The 12,845-nt window shown below is 44.6% G+C and overlaps 1 protein-coding gene across 1 annotated transcript in view; it reads left to right on the top strand.

Annotated features, from left to right (window-relative positions):
- Nucleotides 1-3,294: 3,294 nt before the first annotated feature.
- Nucleotides 3,295-12,845, top strand: part of CDK15 (cyclin dependent kinase 15) — a 36,754-nt gene continuing 27,203 nt past the window's right edge. The window contains exons 1-5 of the mRNA XM_074872257.1: nt 3,295-3,374; nt 7,753-7,847; nt 8,628-8,690; nt 10,687-10,810; nt 11,375-11,495. Coding sequence (XP_074728358.1) covers nt 3,332-3,374; nt 7,753-7,847; nt 8,628-8,690; nt 10,687-10,810; nt 11,375-11,495 — 446 coding nt within the window. The 5' untranslated portion in view covers nt 3,295-3,331. The remainder of the gene's footprint in view (nt 3,375-7,752; nt 7,848-8,627; nt 8,691-10,686; nt 10,811-11,374; nt 11,496-12,845) is intronic.

Genomic DNA, 12,845 nt, shown 5'->3' on the forward strand with positions numbered 1-12,845 from the left:
CTGAGTATGTTGCATCTAGACAACCTTTCTCATGCTTGGACAGCACATCCAAATTACTGCTGTAATCGGCTCAAAGAATACGTGGAAAATAAATAGAAGACTATTGATGATAGACAGAAGTCTGTGATGATGGATATTTAGCAAATTATGGCTAACTGGGGAGTGCAAAAGAAAATAATGTGAAAGAAATCAAGCCTTCCAGTTGTGTTAGCTCCTTCTTGCCATGCAAAGGCGAGGTAGTTTGGTTGCAATGAGACACAGAAATTGTTCCTGCCTTCCCTGGACATTTTTGCTTAAAAAAAATTCCTTTTGCTCAATGAAAGAGCGTTATTCTTAGACATCAAAAGAGTGAAGCAAAGGAAAGATTTCACATCATGCATTCAAATGAAAACTGAAGGACCTAAGGGGTCAGCATAAAAACTCCACAGTATGATGCCTTCTCCCTCACTCCTTGCCAGCATTTTCTCAGTGTGGGTGGGGTGTTAGTCCTAGGAAGCTGCACAGCGACTCCTACTCATGGGGGACTGAAAGAAGGGGACTTTTGTCTGTCCACATCCAGCTAAGTCCACTGTGCGTTGCCTGCTCAGTACATAATTGATGAAATCGATTTTGGGCTGGATTAATCAATTTGCTCTGGCTATTTTGACATGTGGACCAGACTCTCTTCTGTCAGCTACAACTTGTTGCATTCCTTAGACAAGTGATCCAGCAGGGACAGACAGCTCCCTGTGCTGACATCGCCACCACATCGTGGCTAAGAACGTAAATACCAAAGCAAGGGTGGTCAATGTACAGCTCCTGCAGAAAGCACAACTTGGCTACACTGCTCAGATAGCTCAACTTAAAGCCTAATGGCATATAGAATAGTAACTGCTATAGACACGGAGGGAAGTCAACCTATCACTTCATTACCTAACATGTTACACTGAGAGTTGCTTAACTGTAAGAAATTTGTACAAGCAGAAAGTTTGGATTTATTGCTTAATTCTCCATCTTTAGGTATAAAAAAATGTTGGCTGTTTTTGGAGGGCACGTGCCAAATGAGCTGAAATCAATGGAGCTACTCCAGGGGTGAATTTGGATCACTATGCGTTGGACTTTTCAAGAAAAACTGCAGAAATCACAAGACTGCTTGAGACAGAGACCTCATGCAAGTCATATGAACTGTTATTACATTACAGACGGAGGGATGAGGAGGAGCAAAGGAGAAAAAAAGAGAGACATTTTAATTGAAAGAGGACAACATGGGAGACATGTTGTGTGTAAGTGCTGTCAGACCAGGATGCTGCAGCTGCTGTTCAGAGAGAAGGGGCCCCCAACATAACCAAGACCTTCAGCACATGGAAGCAGCATCTACAGCAGAGGTATTTAATATCACACCATGGTACTTCTGTATTGAGCTAGGTTAAGCTTGGGTTCTTCCACTTGCTGTGGGAGTGCAAAACATTCACGTTTGCTTCTTATCATACAGCATCAAACTTTGCAGCTTCAGGCTTGTGAGACTACTGAAAGAGGACTCCGTGCCTTAAATGACAATAAATGTCTTTGATGTGATGAACAGGGAGAAGACTGCACTCCAGTGAGCTCTGTGCCAATTAGGGATTGTAAAACAGGGAAGGAGCCAACAACCTACAGTTCTGGAGGAGGCAGCATGCCATAGATTACAAATCCTGTTATATTTGAGTCAAATGATAATGCAGGCACCCATCCAATGTAGCGGCTCAAGAGGAGCTTGGAGGCTGCCTGCCATTCATTACCACTATTTTTATAGTTTTATAGTTTATGGCACTGTTATGCTATATGGGCCAAATTAACAGGCTGTGTAAATTATACAGCGATGAGAAAGGTTCAACATGGCGGGGGGGGCTGGGGTGGCGGGGGGTGGCAGGGGTTAAGGAGGACAAGAAGACATAAATTTAAACTTCCTGAAATTTCACTCCTGCATCTGGTTTTTAGTCCCTGCCCTAACAGATTGCTATCTAGAGATGAATAAATCAAAGGTAAGAGAGAATAACATGCATTTAGAATGATACCAGTAGAAGCGTCCTCTGCAGTTAAGGCAGTTTTATCTTTGTGTGTTCTCAGAGTGAGCGCTACCATTTACCAAGACAGGAACATACAGACAGTTGCTCCCCTTACAGACGGAGCTGAGAAACTGTACTGGAGATCTGTGACTGGTGGGAGGGAGATGAAAATTACGTGAAGTGCTCAAAGCTAGTGCAGTCAAGGAGAAAAGAAAAACTCACATCAGTAAAATGGTGGTTTTCCAGTGATATAGTTTGCCTTTTTTTCCTGTGACAGCTGCAGCCCCCACGGCTTCACACCCTCCGGAGCTGGAGGTGCAGGACGCAGAGGCCTTGGAGTTACACTGATCCTTCCCAGGAACAGGATGTTGTGGAGAGGTTCACATGGGTGAGTGTGCAGCATCCATAGAACCAAACAGGAGATATTACATCCTATAATTATTCCAGCCATGAATCAGTATTTAATTACTGAATACATGCTAGTAGCTTCTTGTATTACCCAGTGATCTAAAACACATACCAATTTCTTCATGAAGCAGAGACAAGGCATCCTGTTTGGAGCTGCCACATCCTATGTACATCTAGAGAAGCTGTGTGAAGGATCCTGTGCAACTGTGTACAAGGGGATCAGCAGGTGAGCAAGGACCACCAGTGCCATTATTGCCTTCTCAGTGCCTGCTGAAAACATGCATTACAGGAATCCGTAAGAACAAGCTTGAAGCTGGGCAATTCAGAGTACTTGCAGGAAGTTAAAGATAAATCAAAAGTCCAGCTTTGCTTTTAACCAGGATATTTGCAAAGCCCCATCCCAGTTTTTCAGGGAACTCCTCCACTACAGCCACGGAGGCTCCACAAAGACACATTGTTCTGCAGCAGTATGCCAGGAGATTGTCTGGCTGCACCAGGGAGGGAGTGTGGGTTTTCCTTGGAATGAGGGATCCCTGCATGATGGAAAAATTGGAGGTGAGGCCGTGCTGCCATCACACGGAGGCAGAAAAGCTGTGAGAAGGCAGAGTGGGAACACTGCCCAAATCCATGCTCTAGCAGGAGGTCAGAATGGTGCTACTCTACCCAGGTGGACTGGCTCCCGTTTTGCTGCTATTGAGGACAAGATGGAAGTGGTTTGCAATACCTTTCTGAGCTTGGCCTAGGTGGGGGAGTGAGCCCTAGAAATTTTGCTTGGGTAAATGTGGAGCACCTCAGGGGACTATTAATGTTGCCATGCCAAGCACGGAGGTGCTTCATGTGAGCTTCCACTCTGACATGACAGGATCAACGGCCAGTTGGTGGCATTGAAAGTGATCAGGATGCAGGCAGAGGAGGGAGTGCCTTTTACAGCCATTCGGGAAGGTAAGACATAAAGAGCTTCTTCAAACATTGGTGAAGAGTGAGGGACATTATAGAATCATAGAATGATAGACTGGTTTGGGTTGCAAAGAAACTTAAAGGGGCAGCCACAGCTTTGGGCAACCTGTTCCAGTGTCTCACCACCCTCACAGTAAAGAGTTTCTTCCTTACATCTAATCTAAGTCTACCCTCTTTCAGTTTAAAACCGTTACCCCTCATCCTATCCCTACACTCCCTGATGCAGAGTCCCTCCCCATCTTTCCTGTAGCCCCCTTTAAGTACTGGAAGGCCACTATAGGGTCTCCCTGGAGCCTTCTCTTCTCTGGGCTGAACAACCCCAACTCTCTCAGCCTGTACTCACAGCTCCAGCCCCCTGATCATCTCTGTGGCCTCCTCTGGACCCGCTCAAGCAGGTCCATGTCCTTCTTATGTTGGGGGCCCCAGAGCTGGACACAGCACTGCAGGTGGGGTCTCACAAGAGTGGAGTAGAGGGGGAGAATCCCCTCCCTCGACCTGCTGGCCACACTTCTCTTGATCCAGCCCAGGACACAGTTGGCTTTCTGGGCTGTGAGCGCACATTGCTGGCTCACAGTCAGTTTTCCATCCACTAATACCCCCAAGTCCTTCTCCTCAGAGCTGCTCTCAATCCAATCTTCACCCAGCCTGTATTTGTGCTTGGGATTGCCCCGACCCATGTGCAGGACCTTGCCCTTGGCCTTGTTGAACTTCATGAGGTTTGCATGGTCCCACCTCTCCAGCCTGTCCAGGTCCCTCTGGCTGGCACATCCCTTCCCTCCCGCGTGTCGACCGCACCACACAGCTTGGGGTTGTTGGCAAACTTGCTGAGGGTGCACCCTTCAAGAGCTTTTGTTTTAACCTGAAAAAGCTCCATGTGACATCTTCCTAAGTCCTTTCTTGCCTAATGTGCTGACTGTCCTTCTCCCAAAACTCTTGGTTTCCTTATCCCCCCTTGAAGGAGGTCTTTGTGCTGGCCTGGGTGAGCATGTGATGGACAGAGAGGGAACCTGCTGGACAGTGTATTCCCTCATGACAGATGCATCCGAGCTTGTGGTAGGGAAAGTGCTGGCTGCAGCCAGAGTATGTCCTCTCTAGCAGTGTAGGGGGCCTCTTACACCTCCTGCGTGCTACCTGCTCCGTAGTTGCTTTCTCACTCCCATTTCTGTACACTAGCACTGCACAGCAGTTTTTGACACTATTGCACTGCGCAGTTGTGGACTGGAAGTGCCCTTTGCGCCAGGGTCTCTGCTTGCTGTTATCACAAATGGTGCCACTTTTCTGTGTGATGGCAGCTGATACCTAGACCATCACACATCCCAGCCTGAAGAGAAATGCTTTCGGTAAAATTGGTGTTTAATAACCTGGTGAGAAATTCTTTCTGTCGGTCAAATTCGTAGACCACTGGGCAAAATGTCTGCAGCTTTCTCAATTTCTTTGACGAAGAAATGCTTTTGTTTTAAGTGCTTGATTTTGGCTGAATGTATTTACATGTCCCTGCAGACCAAGTTCACAAACTGCCTGGTTGATTAAGGCTTCTATTTTCGTCTGCCCTACAATCCCAAGAGGATCATAATCTGGTTTCTTCCTTACACAGAAATAACCCTTATGCCAGTCTGTTGTCTGGTATTAGTGAGAGCTATCAATGTAAGAGGTCACACATATCTTGTTTTTTACTTCTTACTGCAGTTCAAAACTAGGGTTGATCTTGTCAGCGTGGGGATGGAGTGTCAGGGACCAGATGTGCCAGCTTTCACAGAGCAGCCCTAGCACAGAATGACTCTCATAGCAGTCAACTCTGAATAACTAGAGAGGTCAGTGGACTCACTCCAGGTTTATAACAGTGTAATTAAGATAAGAAAGTTTACAAAGTCTTTAGTCCAATTCTGGGTGAAAGCAGAGAGTTACCTAAATACGCCTATTTACTGAATGGCTTGTGTTACAGTTTCCTATACACTCATTTGCTGTGGTGCTTTTGCTCTGCGTTTACACTTGTAGCCCACCAGTAAAATAAGCCTTAAAAGCTTTATCTACATAGAACTAATGATGCTATAAAGATCAGCACCCCTTTAACATGCTCTACTGGACAGGCTCAGAGCCTTAACTTCATTCATTATGGGAGAAAACAAGGGTGATCCTACGAAGGGTCTACTTTAAATAGATCTTTTGTGTACTGCTGAGCTTTGCAGCATCTGACACCTCAAATTTACAATGTAAGTCAGTAGTGCAAACAAAGCACGAGATTTATTAACGCGGTGCATTCTCTGCTACCCTGGAGGAATGGCACTCCCCTCTCAAAGAGCTGCTTCACCCCAGAAGCCCCACAGAGGCAAAATGCGTTTAAAGCTCAGTTCTGGCTGTAGCACCTGACACCCCAGCACGGGGTTGTAGAAGCAACCAAGTGAGGAGCAGTTCCCAGAGGCCTGATTCAGGCTCAGGGGCTGAATTCTCCATATTACTGTGGGCCCTCTGTACTGCTCCTCTGGAGCAACAGCTCTGATCACGTGGGATTTCTGATGTATCACAGAGCCAGGTTAGCAGCCCCTTTCCATAGCAGATGGGATCTAGCCAGAGTATCTTTACTGGGTTCATAGGCAATTAGGTGCAACGTGGAGCATGATTAAGGTTCACACCGCCATGCACTGGAAGCACTGTTGGCAGCTAAATGGGCTAGCATCACTACTAGAGGCAGTTTAGCTGCAGCAGTATCAAGCTCTGTGCAAGAACTATTTACAATCTGTGCTGTTTCCAGCAGTTATGTTGAATCAGGCATCCCTTACTGCTCAGAAATCTCAGTATTGACATATGCTTAGGCCACAGCTGTGTAATACAGTATATCTGGCTGTAGGGCTTTTAGAACCAGGTGAAATTGTTACGGTCACAAAAGGCAAAGTGCTAATCCAGTATAAATTTGCTTTGCCAGCATGAAACTCTTCAAATATCTTTTGTAGATTGCTTGAAAAACAAAAAGCAGCTTTTATCCAGGCCTCCCACAGCCGGCCCAAGCTCTGTATTGTGTGCTTCGGCTAATTCAGCAGAAATGAGCTTGTATGCCCATGCCTTATCTGGATGAAATTTGTAGCACTGCAGCATGGTCTGACAGTAAATTAATCTGGTTTTAATCAGCAGGAAAGGGTGAGTCTGGAGAAGCTCTGAGGCTAATGTGCTATGTCAGAAGCTGAACTAAAATCTGGAGTCAGGGACCCCTCTTTTTGTAGAGCTTTGGGGCTTTTGTCTGCACAGTTTTGGTATAACAGCTGGTTTGGATTCTTCAGTAGTGCCAGGGATCTACAGGCAGAGTGATCCCAGCTCCACCACTTCCTTGCATCCCTCCTTTGTACAGAGCTACAGCAACTACTGTCTCAAACCTATGGTAGCAAATGATGAAGCTGTGCATGCTCTTCCCCCATAAAGACTATCTTTGAGACTTTCTACTGAGAAGCTGCCTTCACCAGTGTGTCATCTGGAGCCTGCTCTATCAAGAGAAACCTCATGCATGTCTGGAAGGCTCAGAAGCAAGCCTCAAGCTTTTGTCTTAGCATCAATCAGTGCTCTACGGTCTAAATGGAGGCAAAGACTCTTCCATGCGCTGCCCACACCATCAGCAAACCCTAGATGTGCTGAGGCTTGACAGAGGCATGTCAGCATCTAAGGACCAGGGCCACACAGTTGGAACGATGCTTTTAGATGGTTATGCTGAGAGAAAAAAATGTACCAAAGTTGTATAAATGCAAACAAGTTACTGTTCACTCAGTAACTTCATCTCTGCTCTTTGAGTTTTAAACCAGAGAAAGTAACCAATATGCTTTTTCCAAGCTAAAAGCACAAAGCTAAATTCGTATTTCAGCTTAGCATCTACAGTAATTTCTTTTGGCAGATTTTTACACCCTGATATTGTGAGGCTGGAAGCTGGTAGAAACTCAGCTTTGCCCAGAAGTCTCCTAAGGTCCCTGCTGAGGGCACATGCCAGGAGGCGGATGGGAAAAGGATGAGAAACTCAGTGACAGGCCAGGGGCTGCTGCATTCTGGCTGTGGGAGCTCCTAGCCCCTGACTCTTGGTGTTTTCCTTGAAGAAATACTTTCTCCTCAGCTGAGAACCTGACAGCTGGGAACTGTAAACTGCTATTTCTGACAGAGGCAAGATCCCACCTCTGAGAGATGGACGGGTTCCTGCCAAGCCCGGAGCACTGATGTTTGCTTCCTTAAGAAGCTGTTCTCCAGACTCAGTAGCTGCTGCTTCTTACAGAATTGCCAAGTTTGGACTATTTCTCCCTAGTTTTTTCTTTCTACTGCCTTGCTGTGTGCATTATCTCCTTCCACATTCAGCAGCAGTGGTTAAGTTGATCTTCCTTTTGTGTTTTCCCAGCTTCTCTTCTCAAACGTTTGAAGCATGCCAACATTGTACTGCTTCATGACATTATCCAGACCAAGGAGACACTAACATTTGTCTTTGAATACATGGTGAGTTGATGTTTTTCTAGCCTCCTGGGGAGCTAGTACTGGGAAGTGGCTGCATAATGAGTTTACTGCATTATGAGACATATACAAAGAAACAAGTTGTAGTCCTTTAGTGCAATGATTGATTTTCCTTCTTGATCTCCTGCTTTCCAGCCACAGCCTTACTCTTTTCTTTCTGTATATGCGACAGCTGTATGCAAAAATGATTCCACATCTTGTCTCTACGAGGATGGCAGACACTGTTTACCTCCATTTCTGCCTTGACAACACAATAAAAGTACTGTTCTTGAGCCACAGCAACGATAGGAAATAACGATATGAGCTCACATCCCAGTTGGGGTCAGATTTGGCACTGACCCCAGTAGCTCACCATGACCAAGCTGCAGTTGCTCTCATGGGGAGGGCGGGATGCCAATAAAAAAGTTCTCCACATGCGTCTTGCTACTTCTGTTGCTTTTGCTGATAGCTATCAGCCAAATTATAAGGAAAGCACGGGGACTATGTCTTCTTACTGCAGCTTTATGATTAATTCTGGCACAAGTATGAATTCTGTTAACTATCAGCTTCAGGTCATAAACCACTAGAGTGAGATAACAAGGTCAGCCAGGACCCTGATTTGACCCAGCACTTAAGAACGTCCTTATGTGCTGCATCAGATCAGATGTTCACCAAGGTGAGACACCTTTGTAGCTGTTGCATATTTCTTCCATTTATAGAAGAGGCATTGTTGGTAGAAGCATTTTACACCAGTAGCTTTGCCTCAAGTTCTCCTCTTTTATTTAGCACACAGATCTAGCACAGTACATGGGCCAGCATCCTGGAGGACTTCATTCATGCAATGCTATGGTGAGTTCCTTAGAAGACTAGTATCCTCTAGAGCATGAGGAGGTGTTATTTTCCACTATGTATGATCACTGTAAATTGCTTACTTGTATTTATTTGTTCCATATATGACAAAAACTTTGCAGAAAAGCTGCCTTTGATAAAGATGTATCAACCTGCTTCTCAGACTCCAAAGCCTTTTTTCAGTTTAGCCCCTTTTTCAATTTTCTGATCCTGCAAGAGGACATTCAGCTTTTGTGAACAATGACATCTTGTGGCAAGGAACTCTGTTTCTACACAAATTTGTATCCCCTTATCATTAGAACACACTATTCATCTCTAATTAAAAACTCTCAAATCTCACTCTCTCCTGGAACTATCTGGAACTATCTTCATATTTACAGCCATTTAAATCCCTTTTGTTTCTACTGCAGCTTTTTGGGATCAGTTGACTGGACCTGAGCACAGCTGAAGATGTACCCTTACTTTATAGATTGAGGTTATAATAGTCTCCTACTCTCCTTTGTAAGCATCTTCACGTTTAATTAACTTTCAGGATTGCTGCTGCACACTGACTTAAGGTTTAAGTGCAGATGTCCTCAGTAACTGCCTGGGTCCTTTTCCTGAGCAGCTTCAGTTCATTTATCTTACAGCTGTCAACAATAACGTCGTATCTTATCAAACTGCCTATTCATCTGACTTTGTCAGATCTCTCTGAAGTTCCTCACTGTCACTTCTTATCACAGCTAATCTAAATACTTCTGTCATCTTCAAATGTTGCCACCTTGTTCACATCTTTTTCCAGATAGTTGTTAAGCAACACGAATTCTAATGAAGTTTCTTGGGGCCTCAGATTTTAAACATTCTTAAAGCTCAGATATATCCAAAATGCAGTGGTGTACTTTTGGCACAGATCTCAAGGGCTCTGCCACCAGGCGGGCTTGTAAAGCACACGGCTGTAACACATACTCACTGGCATTTCTGTGAGTAAACACTAGCCAGCTGCTCTGCTTTCCTGTCCAAAATCCTCATTGTCAGCAAGAACTGAAAAGCAAAACTATTTACTGCTCCTTTAGGAGGGTCACCTAGCTTGCTTCATTTTTGCTGGCAAGTATTGTTTGTTTTTTCTCTGAGTGATTCCTACCAAATATAATGCAAGCACGCAGAATATTACAGGGACACTTTTGTGGTACAAAAATGACCTATGGGTGTCACTGTTTTTCCTCCTCTTCAGATTAAACTTCTGGTGAAAAATATCTTTTCTCCGGTGAAGTCTAATTACTTTTACTGTGTTTTGTTTCTACGCAACTGTCCCACTTCACACCTTGTTTCAGCCCAACTTATTTTACCCCAGGTTTATTTACACTGCCACAGTGGTGAGAGTTAGATATTTCTTGCTTGCTTGCTTGTTCTTCTGCTTGCTTGCTTCATCATACCTTATTTGCCATACCTGTTCAAATCAAGTCCTTGTGTTTTCTCCCAGCTTGAAGATAACAGTTTACATTGTCAACGAAGTCAGTTCACTGGTCATTTATACTGGGGTGATGTGTACAGCGGCCACAGAACTCCCTCTGCTGGTGTCAGCTGGCTCAAATGGGCAAAACTTCCAGCTCCTTAAACCTCCATTTTGCTTGGCTGTATGTCTTTGTCTTGAACACTGAAATCAGAGTATCTGATGTTCTGAAACCTGGGTCTGTGCTTTGGCAAGTTGCACTTGCTTCTTCAATCAATAGTCCATTTCTAAAGAAAAATGAAATTTCCAAAACATGCACTTAAGGACTCCACTGTAACTGCCCTCATGGCCAAATATTCCACCCCAAAAACGTCAGAAAGCTGCAGGGCAGTCATACCCCACCACAGTTTTCTCTTCCTCAGCCAGCTCTACTAATTTTGGGGATTTTTACTGCTTTCTTACTTGCTTTGTCTCTGCTTTGTTCCAGGAGTTCTCCTGAAGTTCAGAGTTAATGTATCAATGCAAGGTCACACAAAATCATTTCAGTGTTTTTCTGGCTTTTTCTAGCTTTTCATGTTCCAGCTTTTGCGCGGCCTGGCTTACATCCACCAACAACACATTCTTCACCGTGATCTGAAACCCCAGAACTTGCTCATCAGTTGCCTTGGTGAGCTCAAAGTAGCCGACTTTGGTGAGTCACAGTTTGGATACTGCTAATATATCTGCTCAAACCGAAGCTTTAGCATGCGTATAGATCTGTATCCACACCCAATTAACGCATAAAAGCAAAACCTCTTACTGAACTTTAGGAAACTATTTCTGTGGTCAGTCTAGCCTTTCTTGCCTTTATACTGATAGGTGCAGGGAATAACCTTATTTAAGTCAGAGTAATTATTGCCACATAAAACCGGTTCAGAAGAACTGAGAATCAACCCCCCTCCCTTCAGAAAATAATGTAACATGTAGAGTCCACCGCAGTGTGCTGTGAACCAAAAGGCTTTCTTGGCATTGGTTTGGGATGGCTACTTCAGTCAGAAATGGTAAAGCCCTGCAAAATGCAGCATATTGCTTGATCTCATCTGCCCCGGAGGTATATTCCAGACACACTTTCTTTGTCAGTATCTTGTGTTTAAAGATCCAAGAGAAAATAATGTCCTGTTTCCAGTTATCATCATCTATGCGTTGTACAGGTAGACGAACTGTCCTAACATAGCAGGGTTTTTTGGTTTGTTTTTTGGTGGGTTTTTTTTTGCAGGCCTTGCTCGTGCCAAGACCATCCCCAGACAGACATACTCCTCTGAAGTGGTGACACTCTGGTACCGTCCTCCTGATGTGTTGCTTGGAGCTACAGATTATTCTTCTGATCTAGATATCTGGTACTGACCTATTCCAAAGCATCTGGGGTCCCTTGGGAAAAATCATCTTTATCTGAATTAAATTAAGTCAACCAAGTGACAGCAGATACAGTCATAAGTAAAGAAATTAACACCTGTGAGCAGAAAATGTGTGAGCAGTGGGGAGTTTTGTATTGCTGGGTTCATATAAGTTTTGGGGAATTATGTCACTACATCTCAGCTATGGATTTATATAAATCTCATCTGATAATATTTATGAGATATGTACATCTCATTTGGTAGCATTTATGAACCATTTTCAGGTCTTGCAACAGAACACCTTTGCTTATACAAAACCTACTGTTTTGTATCTATGAGGTTGGCTGAGTCAGTGGTAGCTCTCTACAGTAATGGCTTTGTGAAGAAACAATGGATCCAGTCACAACTGCACCAACAGTGACTTTGGCCTTGGTAACAAAAGGTGGCATTAAAGGTTTTCTGAATGGGTCTGGAGATCGAAAGGTGTCTGAGACTTTCGCTATTTCTGTGATACTTTGTCCTTCTTCTCAAATAACATGTCTCAGATGCATTTCATACAGGAGAAAGGCTGTGTTCTGTTAAAGACTTCTTACCTTATGAGCTCTATCCCAAAATCTTAACGTGGCTGGGAATCACAGGAAACAAACTGCATGTTAGTGGAGCTGAAGGGAGGGTGGTCTCTGAGAGCAGGCAGAAAGCAGGAGAGGATGAGGGCTTCATAAGGGTTCCCACTGGTCCTTTTGGGCTGGCCTGGCTGTGTAGCTGGGCCTAGGGTTCATCCACCTTCCGGCTCACTTCTGCACCAGCCTGAGCCTGCTTCCAGTGACACAGTCCTGACTTACTCATGGACAACATGCAGCTTATGAAGTTGCAGGAGACCACCCTTATTCTGGGTAATTTTACATCTGTAGGTAGTATTGCTGTTTCACCCTTTCTTCAGACCAGTTAATTTTCTGCCTGTGCCTGTCACACCAGGACTTTTCTTAACTGCTCTGCAGAGTCAAAGGCTAGGAAAGGGTGGGAGCACAGCAGGCTGAAGAATGTGCAAGAAGAGGGCTGGGTAAGTTTACAAACAGCAAAACTCCAGGTCTTCTCAGGCTCTATCCCCCTCCAGAGATCTGCAGCTTATCAGAGACTCTGATAGCCTAAGTCTGGAAGGCAGTTCAGGAAAACAGGAGTTTTTAGTTTGTTCACTTCCCTAGGCCTGTTGCTAATTTAATTGCTTAAAGATTTCTCCAAGGAGGAAGACCTTGCTAAATTCTAATGGCTTCCAGCTGCTGAGCCAGTCTAAATAGTCCTGTCTTCTCTCCGCCACTACCTGTCACCTCTCCCCTCCAGACAGTCTCTCAGGAA

The sequence above is a fragment of the Strix uralensis genome, chromosome 6 (genome assembly GCF_047716275.1).
Source record: "Strix uralensis isolate ZFMK-TIS-50842 chromosome 6, bStrUra1, whole genome shotgun sequence".
NCBI classification, from domain to species: domain Eukaryota; kingdom Metazoa; phylum Chordata; class Aves; order Strigiformes; family Strigidae; genus Strix; species Strix uralensis.